General features: G+C 41.6%; 1 protein-coding gene across 15 annotated transcripts in view; it reads left to right on the plus strand.

The window, feature by feature from the left end:
- Positions 1 to 13,783, plus strand: part of GPATCH8 (G-patch domain containing 8) — an 80,874-nt gene that overhangs the window by 20,050 nt on the left and 47,041 nt on the right. For 5 of the 15 annotated variants that reach the window (XM_060282325.1, XM_060282328.1, XM_060282327.1 and 2 more), the window contains exons 2-3: positions 1,343 to 13,058; positions 13,272 to 13,344. Coding sequence is in view for 1 of the 15 variants with exons in the window: in XM_035136457.2 (XP_034992348.2) it covers positions 1,343 to 1,417; positions 13,272 to 13,344 (148 nt within the window). In the remaining 14 variants the exon portion in view is untranslated. Of the gene's footprint in view, positions 1 to 1,342; positions 13,059 to 13,271; positions 13,345 to 13,783 lie in introns of those variants that run through there. The other 10 variants (XM_035136461.2, XM_035136463.2, XM_060282333.1 and 7 more) reach the window with 8 other exon arrangements.

The following is a 13,783-nucleotide window of genomic DNA, read 5'->3' on the forward strand; positions in this document are numbered from 1 at the left end:
GTATCTAAAATAGTAGGAACCTTATTCCGTTTTTCTTTTCTTTTTTAAGAAAAGGTGCAAAGTTCTATTCTTAACTTGGAACTGTAAGTTCACAGATGGTGAAATAACTCTGCTTTTTTTTTTAAAAAAAAAGTCCATGTAGCATGGGAATATATGCAAACTTTTGGGGTTTTTTCTTAAACCTCTCTCCATCTTGGTGCTTGAACCAGCAGAAGCTTGCCTATTAAAAGTGCTCAGTTTGCCTATTTTCTGGGAGAAAAGTTATCTAAAAGCATAATATAGCCTTACTATTCTGAACATATGGTACATCTTCAGCTGATATTGAGCTGTCTGTTTTGCTGTTGAGCAGCTAATGTTGAAATGTCAGGTGATCTCAGGACATTTAATATCCAATAAAAGCTGCAGTTGGAAATGGTTTAAATCTTTAAAATGTTACAGGCTCTTCATTACGACAGCATCAAGGCAAATTAGTTTAGAAGCCATGGCTGTGCTTTTTCTGAGGATCTAGAACAATTTTGAAAACGTCTGGGTACTCTACCATCAAGTCATCACCCCCACTGAAAATGATGCCCATGAACCCTTCCTTGCCCATCTCCATTGCTTCCATATAGGATACCAGCTATATGCATTGCTGTGGCTCATCCCTGTGTTTCCCCCCACCCTGTCCTGACCCATGACCTATTCCGTCCCCTACTCCCCACAGCACCCACCCATGCAAGTCCCCACTTCCATTCGGCCTAGTTCGGCCTAGTCTGTAAAGGCGAGCCGAGGTGCTGTGGAGAGGGAAGATTTTCTAGCTGCAGTACCAGTGTAGCCACCGATAGAGGGTGAAGGTTTTCTAGCTGCAAAAGGATATGGCGTCTGTTCCCTTGTTGTCCAGTGGGGGGCGCTATGTTTTTTATTGAGAAAATTCCGTTTTCACCTGCCGAAGGTTTGGCATGTATGGAATCTAAGGTTATGTTGGCACTTGCATATTGGTTGTGGATGCTGTGTCCGAATTTGAACACAATTGGTCAAGTGGTTTCCAAGAAAAGTGGAAAGACCCAAACATGGACCCTATATATATGTGTATATATATATATATATATATATATATATGTATATGTATATGTATATGTATATGTATGTATATATATTACATATATATATAGATAGATAGATATATACCCTATATGGAATATATGTAACATGTAATGTAGAGCAAATACAGAAATATATCATGATCAGGTAAGGAAGGAGGTTCTATATGTCTGGGCCTCGATTGATTATAAACTTTTAGCACCAACCATGCAAAACTGTTTGTGCTCTCTGGTAAAAACAACATTTTGTTCTTCTCTTGCAGGGCAATCACTTTGATCAGTATGAAGAAGGCCACTTGGAGATTGAACAGGCGTCCTTAGACAAGCCTATAGAATCGGTAAGAAATCAGTTTTCATTCTCAAGCCCCGAGCAAGTGCAGCTCCACTAGTCAAGTTCAGATCTTACATTTAGATTAAGGAACTCAGGGATGTGTTCTAGTATATTTGCATGTCTTATGTTAATGTTAAAAATGAGGCAAGTCACTAATCAATCTAATCTGAAATGAGAAGAAAAAGCTATCTCACCTCAGTAAATTGAAATAATTTATAGCAGCCGATTCTGCTAAATATTGAAAAACCCTCTTTTATGGCCCGAGTGGATATTGAGGAGTAAAATATATTTTGCTCTTCCTTAGTTTACATTTTCTTTGGCACAAGGAAGAAGACTGTAGAGCAAAGAGGGCAGCATTAAGAAGAATTTAGTATAAATAGGTTGCATAGGATTCTTTTTAAAACTGCCTATGGCATTAATAAAAATGTTGGTGCAAATCTCCTTCTACCTAAATGTCTTGGTGAGAGACTACAGACAGGAAAGAGAAGAGCCACTTGGCTTGCTTTTCCTTTTAAACATGTCAGGTTTTTGAACTCTCTTAATCATGCCACATTTGTGTGTCCCCCCCCCCAAAGGCCACGGAATAGCTGTAGTTCAGCTGCCTAAATGCCCTTTTGAGATTCATCATTTAATATTTGTGCTGGGCTGTAATGTCATTGGAGTTGCAGTTTTAAAAAAGATGTGATGGATACATTTAAGGTATTATGGATAAGGCTGTGGAAATGAAAACAAAACAACTCCCCAGCATTTTCAGGGCTGGATTAAAAGAATTATGTCTGACCCCTTTACAACTTTCTGTCCTCCTCCATCCTCTGAATTTTATGCCACATCCTTCCTTGGAGTTTACTCTTTGAGGAACCTGAGAGGCCTTTTGCCTTCTGATCGCCTCTTCTTTTGAGACAGTGCAGAGCACAACAAGGCTCCACCTCTCTCTCCTCCCACCTCAATTCATAATCACCCTTGCAGTTTTACCCTGTGGGATGAGCTGTATTGTAAGCAAGCATGGTAGCTGAGACTGTTGTGTACCTGCTGGCCACCCCTGAAGTAGCAGTTCAGAAGGTGAGCAAGCCCTCTCTGTAACTTGAGTAATGTTGAACCAATCCCACATCAAGAAGCTGCACATGAGTTGAGTAGGCTTCGTGTGCCAAAAACAAACAAGGGAAACATATTGGTTGATCAATTCCTAGGACCCCACATGTAAGACCATTGGGTCCTGGAATCTTCCTTAAGAGCCTTGGAACCTATGAACCCTGAGGATGTTACTCTTCTTTTGTGTTCTCCAAGGTTGCAAAGGCAGTTTGTCTAAAAACTGTTCTTTGCAGGTGTGGAACAAGGGCCTATTGACCTTTGTATGGTAATAATATCAGAGTGACAAGGCAATTTTACCCCCATCAGCATTCTGGTGCTTGCAGCCGGCCCTTGTCAGAACACAGCACTTGCTCCTTGCCCTTTCCTACATGTTCTTATTTTGCTCTCTTTCTACACAGTGTTGCTCTTTGCTAATCAGCCCACGCGGCTTTCACCCTGATCAGTAGGAACCTCACCTGTGAAGTTAATCCAGCCCTGTTAATGCTTTGTATACAGAGACTACAGGCTGTAGGCTCTCTAGAGTCCAGTTGCATTTAGGAGCTCTAAAAACCTAATAAAAAAAAGTAGTGTTAGGAACGAAGCAATATACATATATTTGCTTTCCTGTGTAGTAGATTGGTGTTTGTGTGTGAGTATTTGTGTGCGTGTTGAGATGTTCACAGAAATTTACACAACTTGGGGTGTTCGACGTTTTTTCTTCCACAGCAGTTGGCCCAAATTAGCTAAGCAGCCATGACCTGGTTTGTATTTGCACGGTCTGCATTTTTAATTTCTTTTCTAGGGTTTCCTCTCCTCCTTTCTCCTCTTCCCCCTCCCCCATTTCTTATTTCTGTTCTTCTGGTCCAGTGAACACTGCATTCAGTATCTACTGTCTTATTGTGCTGGCATGATGCTAGAATTAGGCATGGCGGTCACTGATGACACATGAAATAATGCTGCAGAGGGGGGTGGGAAGGATAGTGGTGATGCAGCTGCATTGGATTCTCTTGAATTATTCAGCCTTGTTTGTGTGTACACGCACACCCCAATTGAAATGCGAAGCCAGCTTCCCTCTTTGCAAATGTCATGGAACAGTATTGCGTGCCATGCTGGCGATGTTTGTAATAAGACAAATGACGCTGTGTTCCATAGTCATTCATGCTCACAGGGTTCCCTTCTCTGCCTATGCCAGAAAGGGACTGCGAGCCCATGAAACCCCATCCCCTTTCATAGCTAAGAAACTGGGGCTTTCCTGTTATCATCAGAGACCTGTCTCATTGATTGCAATGCAATGTGTACAGCAGCTGTGGAAAAAATCTCCAGTGCCTCAATGTTTGCTTCTGGACCACAGATCTACAGAATGAACCAATGTCTTATTTTTCTAAGCAACATGCCCCAAATTATTGTTTTTTAAATGTCCTGAGTTGAAAACCCTCCTGCCTATGTTAGTGGAAAGTTTAAAATCAGCATGTAGTCCTTTCAAGGTGCAAAATGCTTTCACCTTGATGATTTTTGTGCAACCTGTAATTCCTCTCCACCCCTCACCTTGGTTAGAGCCATGTTAATTTAGCTGAACTCAGGTACCTCTTAGAAATCAATGGGGGATGCTAGTTGTGGGTTAACTTAAAGGCCTATTGATTTCAGAGGGAACTAAGTGCCGCTCACTCAGCCTGGGTTCAATTTGTTATCTTTAATTAAACTTAAATCAAATTTACAGGAGAAAACCTCAATAAATAGCTTAAGCGAGCCACCTGATGAAGAGCAGTTTGGATCCAGGTCATGGAAGTCACAGCCCACCTCCACTTGTTGTAATCATGTTGGCGTTTTAATTCCTATCCATACTTATTATTTTCTTTGCCCAGTTTAAATACCCAGATTGCTAATTTAGCTGTTGCATCACCTATCTCTTGGAGCAAGGCTTTTTGTCCAGTGTCATAACATGATGTGGACTCGGTTTGGCTGGGAAAGGGGGGCCGGGGCCACCATGGAATCTTAAAGAATTCCCATGTCCACCAGGTGAAACCCCCACAAGTGCGGAAGGTGTTTTAAGGCAAACTTGTATTTCAAATAGGACTGAATGTTTGACTGGACAGAAAAGATTTAGTCCATCAGCTGGCTGTATATTGTTAAATAAGTCAAGTACCTGAAATGCATTAACTTCATTAGAACAGCAAGAAAGATTTTAGTTTTCCCAGACTCTCCATCTCAATAAGCTGATGTGCCATTGCAGCAGTCTAATGTGTCTTCAGCTCTTTCAGCAGTAACTGTTTTTGTATACAAAATAAAAAAATTCCTTCAGTAGCACCTTAAAGACCAACCAAGTTTTTATTTTGATATGAGCTTTCGTGTGCATGCACACAAAAGCTCATACCAAAATAAAAACTTAGTGCATGCACACGAAAGCTCATACCAAAATAAAAACTTAGTTGGTCTTTAAGGTGCTACTGAAGGATTTTTTTAAATTTTGTTTCGACTCAGACCAACACGGCTACCTACCTGTAACTGTTTTTGTATACGTGAGTCTTACCCCTCACAAGAGTATGGCAAAGCAGACAGCCAAGTCACATGGAGGCGATACTTCTTGGTACTTCCAGCAAGATGGAGTCATGGGCAGTCCTAGGTAGCAACCTTTGTCACTGATGACTGCTTGTGTTCTTGTTCTGGCTTGGAGGTGCCATCAGCAGTTATAGCAGGTGGCCAATTGGAGAAGACTTTCTGCACTATTAGGTTTGCCCTTGACTGCTGCTGGGCTAGGGCGACAGCTAGCCCTTTCTGGCAAATGTTTCCATAATGAAATAAAAAGAGTAAGCTGTCACCTACGTAGTGGCATTCTTGACTTCAGTAAATAGTTGCCAATATGTGAACATGAGTGGGAGCCCTAATTGCAAAAGGAGGCAATAAGATAACCAGTTAATTTTTAAAAATGTTATGTCCACTCACAGACTTACTCAAATAACTAAAATAGCTTTAAAATTTCCAGAGAGCCTAGATCAGTGGTTCCCAAATCATTTTGAGCCACTGCCCCCTTGGTTTCATAAACTCATCCCCAATGCCCCCTACCCCATAAATGCATTATTCAGAATAGTGGTTTGCTTGACCCACTAAGGAAGAATACAGTACCAATTACACATTTATTCAAACACCCCCAAAAGCTGTTTAGTTTAATTAATTCATCAACTTGATGTAGTAATACCAGCTTTTTATTTACACCTCCAGCACCCTCAGCTTCCCTCTGGCCTCTTAACGACCCCCTGGATAATCTCCCTGCTCCCTAGAGAGTGATACCACCCATTTTGGGAACCATTGGCTTAGATTGTTGAACACCCAGGCTTTATTCAGAGGATATATATATATATATATATATATATATATATATATATGGGAAGGTGTTTGTCCAATGGACTCTCAAACTGCTACGGACTGTGTTGTGGGAAGTTTATTTTCCAGCATGACTAGAACAGCTGTGAGTGTATATCAGGAAAAGTGAAACACTTTGAAAGGCTTAGTGCTGGAATGTGCTCTGATAGCAGTCATTGTTGCTAACATTTAAAAACACAGTGCTTAAAGCATTTTTGCTCACCCTTGGGAAGCAATATAACACAGAACATTTCCTTTTACCATTCAATGTTGAAAACTGATTTTTTTTCTTTCCAGCAGCAAATAAAACCCAATTTTCAGCTGGAAACGTAAAGTGGATTTACCATAAGGGCTTAACGGTAGTAAGTAAAGCCTTCTAAAACATAAGCGGATTTAAGTTTCTAAAGAGCTGTTGAGATCTCTTGGTTCTGGAAGCTATATAAAGCCCAAGGGATATTCCTGGAAAACTCTGGGGAATGGCTTTGCTTGGGAACACAGCTGAATTACATGTGGCTCTGCAGCATTATCTATTGAGGAGATCCTTACCTGTATTGCTACAACATGGAACTTGATAGTGACTGGAAAAAGCTTGGTTTGGGAGTCTACAGATCTTTGCATTGGTAAAGAAAATGATGCTGTTTACATTATTCTTCAGCAACTGGTGGCCAGAATAGAAAATGTCAACCCTCTCCCTCACTGGGGATGCTTTTCTCCCCAACTGCTCTATCTCAGGCTAGTGTTTCAGCCCCACACGCTTCAACACTGCTATAGCCTCCATACATGTAGCCAGCAGGCCAAAAAATAAACAAGTTCAGGTCTTTTCTTTAACAGTTATTGTCCTGTGTAATGAATCCCTCTCTGGGGGCATTCTCATTAGAGTTTCGGGGGTTCATGGGACCTTGGCTCATCTCTAAATATCTTTGGGCATGTCATTTCCATCTTCTGCTGGTACAGTATCAGGTGTCGTGACCGCAGAAGTTTGATGGCAATGATTAATTAGACAAAAACAGAAAAATAAATTGCACACTTAAATTGCTTTGAAGCACCAGGTATGGAAACATTAGAACTTGTCCATCATGAATGAGGGATAGTTGAGGTGGGTGGAAGAGCATTGGAGCTAGTTCTTGTCAAGTTGGAAGATGGGAGCAAGATGAAGGTGATCTGCTGCAACAGAGTCCAGTTGCTGCTTGGAGGAAGTGAGACATGGAAGTTTCTTAAGAGTGAGACAGTACTACATACTGGTCTGGCTTATCTGGTCAGGCTAATTTTCTTGAGGTTTCCTCCTGTAGTTGGAGCTGGAGTACAACCCCACATAACGTCTCTCATGACATCTACAGTTTTCCTGGAAGTAGTTTGCAGATTTCCTTTTGCAGATAGCCACTCAGGAGAGGAGGCTGAATTTGCCTGCACCACAATGGTGTCCTCAAATATAGAAAGAACTACTATAACAGTCCCTACCATCTCCCACTTTCTTGCAGAAAGCAGGGGACTGTTTGCCTCCAACCTTCCTTCCATCCCTGTCCTTTAACTTTATCTCCTGTTAAGTCCAGTTAAGTGTAGCCTGTCCTGGCTTACCTGCTGTCCTGTTGATGTGCCATAGGAGTTGCAGCCCAAAGGTGGTTATTTGGAAACAACACAGTCGAGAAAACTTGTTAGAATTGTCAAGACTTGTCCAAATACTTTCCTTGGCTACAGTTCCAATTTTCTGTGCACTTAATGTCTATTCGATCACAGCAATACATACATGGGGGAGGAAGGCAGTAAGAGGCCTAGAATAATTAGACAAACCGTACCTTTTCTGTCCCATTGATGTGTCACAAAAGGAAAACAGCTTCTCACCATTTTGGATGGGAAGCAAGGTTGCCTTAAGGCCTGCTTTCTTTCTAGTTCTATCCTCTTCCTCTCTACCCTCACCAACAAAGATGCCACTGTGCATATTATTAATCTGTGTCTTAAGGCCATTGAGAGCTGCAGGCGAGTTGATGCCGGCCCAAGTCAACTTATTCCAAACACACTCTGATGAGACTTGGGTTTTTGTCACATTGCATATCTATACTGATCTGTGGACTCCCCTGGTTCCAAAGTATGTAACTTGACACGGCTGCCAATTTGACATTTAGCAGCAGCCTGTACGTTGCTGAGCACTATAAATACTGTGCTTTCTAGAGAAGCTGAATGGTGTAGCACTACTCTTGGACTATTCTCTCTTGCCTTCATTGTGTCATATGCAGTAAGCTCTAGGTTTTTGTTTTGGGGGATCTTTTTCTTTTCTTTTTCTTTATCTCCTGTTTTGCATGGGATCACCCTTTGTAGCACCTAGTCTTCCTGCTTATGGGTTCTTTGATACACAGCCAGCATCCCTTATGGAGCCACTCAAGAGATAGCGATACCTGTCAGTCTTCGTCGGGTGGGACAAGGACCTTTTGGGGACAAATTTGACATAGACTCTATTCACCAGGCACCTTCTCTTCTCTCTTTCCTTAAATGTCAAACTACTCATGGACACACCACTCACCACAGCCTCATTAAGCAGCTATACATGCATCCTTTTCTGAGGAAAGGGTTATGCCTCTGTTATCATTCCTGAATGATCATTATATCCAATGAGGAGGAGTATGACACCCAGATGCTTGTGGATCATCTCAAAATCACTGGCTGGTTCAGTTTGATATTTCATTGCTGCTCATTGGTTAGCCCCTGATTTACTCCTTGAACAAACCAGGGTGATCATTCTGGTATAATGGGCTTCTGGAAGGCTACCCAACCTTTCCTGTTGGTTGACCTCACACATGGCAGAAGCCCCTCCATAAATCTTCAGAGGAAGTTGCCTTCAAAACACTCCCATTGGCAGTGGCATTGAAGGAGAAAAATGGGGAAGGTGACGGCTGAGAAGGCAGCTAGCCACACTTTTGCTGGTTTGGTGCCTCATACGTTGAGCATTTGACATTATTTGGAAGAGAAGAGGACTACATGTTGAGCATGGGGATGATGACAGGCTGGAAGCTTTACCTTTTCATATATTGAAAGGTGCTCACCCTCTTGAGTGGCTTGGTAAGTGTGGTGCTAATGTGTATAACCCTCCTCAGGTCCCCCCCCCTTCCCCATGTCCCCCTCTAACGTTTGTTTCTCCTCCCGCCCTTCACTGTGTCAGTCACAGCGCTCTTAAAACTCCCAGCTGGTCTTGTATTTATTTTATGCTTTCATTCTTCTTTAATAAGTACATTACTTGCAAGCAGTGAATTGAAAACAAAGCAAACGAATTAAAAACAAAAACAAATTACCATTAGTTGGTTGGACAGTTTCTTACTTTGTGTTACATTTAACTGTTCTTTTGACAGCCCAGTTTTTAAAGCCAGGTTCGTATGGAAATGCTTTCACTCCACCTGCACCGCTTTTGGAAATAGCATAACAGCTTCATTTGTCTGTTTCTTTTTAGTGCATTCATAACACAACACATGTAGCACAATGTCTCATCTGGGAGGTAGCTGTTTCCTTTTGCAGGAGTGGGAGTACAAGCACAGCTGTTTTTCTGTCAGAACTTCTTGCCAGCCTGATGTTGACATTTTTTATTGAATAACTTTCCCAATGTTTGCTGCATTTTTCCATATTAAAAGCCGTGGAAAAGGTTTTTTTATTTTAAAAAAAACAAAATAAAATTTTTTATCACAACTACATATTCCACCCCACCCCGAACAATCTCAGCATCCATTTGTTGACAGAAATAGAGCCAAGCAGAGTGGTATGGGCATACTGAAGGAATCAAAAGGTTTTCAGGAACACACACAAAAATCTAAAACACACTCCAAACGGGCTAACCCCTGGCCTTGTAAGCCCCAATTAGGACTGAGCATGCTCAGTTGACCAAAAAATGAGTGCCAGTTGAAAAACAAATGGAAAACCAGGCTCTTAATAGTGTATAGTATCCAGGAATAGTGTATAGTATCCTGGAACCCTGAACAGGAGCGCTCCTGTTAGGGACTGAGGATATGGTGCAGGTCACACTGTTATTGAACAAAACCAAGTGCCCATTAACTATCACCGCACTGACAGCGGAGTCCTGTACATGCCTATCCAAAAGTAAGCCCCATGCAGTTTAGAGGGACTTTCACTCAGGTGTGCGCAGGATTGTCACTTAAAATACACATTAACATACCCCTACATTGACGTATGAAGCTGCCTTGTGCTGGATCATATCATTGGTCCAGCTAATTAAGTATCGTCTACTCTAACTCTAAAGATTCAGGCAGAGAACTCTTTCTCAGCCCAGCTGTCTGAGACCCCTGGGATCTTGTATATGCAAATCATGTGTTCGGTCATTGAGCTATGGCCACCCACGGACATTGTGGTGGGAGAGCACCATTCAGCTGACTTCCTGAGTTGCTGCAGCTTACTGGGAGGGAGAGAGGCAGGGAGGGTGGTGTCATGCAAATGCACCAGGCCAGAATGGTTCCATTCCAACTTTTCCCACTGTGCTGACCTCCTCACTGCCTCACCCATCCCTCTAAGCAGCAACTCAGTTGTCAGGAGGTCAGTTGAGTGCCACTGCCCCATCATTCTGCCTGCTATTGGTTATGGCCCCGATTCCAGGGGTTTTCATGGCATATGTGTAAATTTAAATGGCTTGAGGATTGTAAAAGATAAGACAATAAAATTTTGGTGGGGTTATGTTAATACTTATTTTCCATTCTTTTGTTTTTTGCCTCTGCCAGAATTTGGCAGGAGCTTCGTTATATGAAACAAAGGAGGGCTTCTCCTCCTTTCAGAAAAGGTTTGAGCCATTGTGCTCAAATCTGTATTAAGAATTGCAGTGAAACAGTAAAGTTCCACAAGACTTCACAAGACACTTTTGGTGACTACAAAGGAGCCATTTTCCAAAGTGTTTTGAAAAGCACTTCATCTTAGTGCCCTTTTTTTCCTGTAAGAATTTTGTAAGCCTTGAGCGCTGAATTTGAACAATTGGCTCAGCTCCATAATGAATGAAGCAGGTTATCTGGAAAGTTTCTTCTGGAAAAAGGGGCAAATCTCAGTGCCTAAGTTTGAGCTGGAACTTTGAAAGTGGAGTTAAATGTTATCTCGACATGTGGACATTCCCAAATCTGTGTCAGGAGATAATGGTAAGGGTGAAGAGGGAAGCTTGGTCTGTGCCCTCCCCTCTCTTCATATGGCCATTTTTCTCTTAGCTGCGTTTGCTTCTAGTTTTGGAGCCTAGCTGGGGAATTAAAAATAAAATAACATTATGGGAGGGACTAGCAAAGGAGTCTTGCCTTGGAAGGGTTAAACACACACAAATTGTTCCCTTCAAGCCCCTCTCCCTCATATAGGCATTAGGTAGGATTGGGAATCGTGTTACTCTTGGAACATCTAGTTCCAGCTTAATTATGTATCGGGTGAGGAACCTTTCTGGCTTCATGGATCAGATCCTCATCAGGATCATTCTCAGTGACCATATTTGACAGATGGGCAACGCTGTCCATCTGTCAGTCCTGTGGTGTCATGATGATGACACGTGATGGACAGGGGGACAGTCTTGCCCACCTGTAAAAAAAAAATCCCTTGTGCAGTTCTGCAAGCCTCCTCCCACCCATTTAAACACTCGGTTAGGAGTTTTAAAGAGGAGCGTGCAAAGACTTTCAAAGGGTTCTGCAAGTCTCCCCACTCTCCCCCCCTGTAAGCACATGAAAGGGGAGTGCGAGGAGACTTAACAGGGGCTTCAAGACATCCCTGTGCTCCCATTCTGGACTCTGAAGGCTGAAATGTGAGCCTTCCTTTAGCTAAGGTTACCAGACGTCCCCGTATTTACAAATCAGTCCCCATACAAAATCCATTGAAGTTGAAAAGTGTCCCCGGATTCATTGAAAAAAAGATCTGGTAACCTTACCTTATAGCCTGCCTTTAAATGTGACGACTTCGTTAAAGCACCTTGTAAAAGTGCTGTTTGAAACAGCTCATGCTACTTCTTTGTTGTGGGCCTCAGCAGGGCCTGCTTGCTTAAAACTGAACTGTTTTAAACAGCACTTCTGCAAAGAGCTTTAATTCCTGCTCATCAGCTGAGTGGGGATTCAGTCCTGCTGCCTTGGCTGCACCATCCTGTTCTCTGCTGATAGCAGCGGATGGGCGTGGCTTGAGGGAAATTGCTTCTCCGGCCAAATTGGACACCCTGATCAGCCAGGATTGGCCCAATGGTGAGAGGGTTCCCACCCCTGCCCTAGATTATGTGGAATTTGTGTGATTTTAATTCTACCACTGTTGGCTAGTTGCCAAGGAATAGCTCTGGCAATGAATGATGAATGCAGCTTCCTCTCAACTTTGCTTCTAAAGTACAGTAATCCCCCAAGTATCCAAGCAAACTCCTTAGATACGCCTGAGCCCCAGGACTTTACTTGTTATAAATGCAGCACTTAACCATAGTAGAAAACCTTTTTATTTTCTTTAACCGTTGTGCAAATAGCTGACACCGAATTGCTGCAGTACTCTCCCCTCCACCTACATTAATTTTTGACCATTTTAATTTTCTTTTCAAAAGATGAGACATTATGCTTGTTGTGTTTTCTCCCTACATGCACTAATGGTTCCTTGCTGTTTTAACCTGTTGCTAGGCCTGTTCCATTCTAACATCTTAGTACTTCTGTTAGCTTACATGTGAAATGCATCACCCAGTTTGTGCTTGAGCTCATTTTATTTTATATTTTAAAATCCTTTTAATTGGTTAATATTTTCATTTTGTTTTGTATTTTTTTACTAACCTCACTGTATATTTTCAGTTTAACAATTGGCTGCATGCAATACATATATGTATATTATATATCTCTTGTTATATAATATATATATTATAATTAATTTATTTTTATTTTTTTAAGAAAACCCAATCAAGTCTAGCCTGGATTTTGCTCTGATTGTGTTTTGGTTTCTAGTGGTGGGGGCAAGTCTGACACTTAACAACTTAACTTGGTCTCTTTAAAGTCTGACACACAAACAAGTTAAAAATAAAAAAGCAGACTAAGCACATCCGTTAGTTTTTCTTTGCACAAATCAAGTGGTGCTCTCTAGGTGATGGATATGATTGTATAAAGTAGCTTGATTTTATGCTTTTTAAATGTCCTTTTTTATTTTCTCCCCCATTGCTTCCCCTCCCCTTGTTATGCACAAAAGTTGCCCAGCACACCATCAGAAAGTGTGATGACCCTCCCTGAAACCCTGTTCCTGTGGAAAAATCTTGCCAGCAGGTGTTTTTTGTTTTTTTTGTTTTTGTTCATTATTTTTTATTATGTAAATATCTTTTCCCTTTTACTGGGCATATATTGCTCGTAAGTAGTTTTTATTTTATTTCTTTTGCATGCATATATGTAGAAAAATGTCTTGTTCATAATGTGTTTCTGTGGAAGAGAAGAATATATTATTGGAATATTTTTGGTTTGTTTCTCTGTTCTGTCTGTCAGGATAATATTGGACACCGCTTGCTACAGAAGCATGGCTGGAAGCTGGGCCAGGGCTTGGGGAAATCTCTCCAGGGTAAGTAAGAAATTTGATGTGTTTAAAATGCTCATTTTACTTCTGCTTACATTTCTAGATTCCTCTCCTTCCCTGAGCCCTCTGATTGTACCCATTGAGTTTTATGTTTCTCATATTGCACTCAGTTTCTCTTAATACACACAGGTCTAGTATTGGGTTTATTCTGTGAAATGTAGGTTTTTTTAATGCAGACTGAAAGCAAGGAAGACAGTGCAGTTGGAGTCAACTTAGAGAGCTGACCATAGTACCACCATGATTTTGGTTTGCAGATGAAGGCGCAACCAAAAAACAAAGAAAGAAGAAGAAGATATGAACTGTCTCAAGTAGCCAGAAAATGGTTCTTTTACTGAAATGGTGTGTGTGGGTGTGTGGGTGGGTGGGTGGGTGGGTGTGGGTGTGTCCCAGAACAATGTGATTTGAAACTTGAGACAAAGCGGAT

Source organism: Zootoca vivipara, chromosome 13, assembly GCF_963506605.1.
Source record: "Zootoca vivipara chromosome 13, rZooViv1.1, whole genome shotgun sequence".
Taxonomy (NCBI): domain Eukaryota; kingdom Metazoa; phylum Chordata; class Lepidosauria; order Squamata; family Lacertidae; genus Zootoca; species Zootoca vivipara.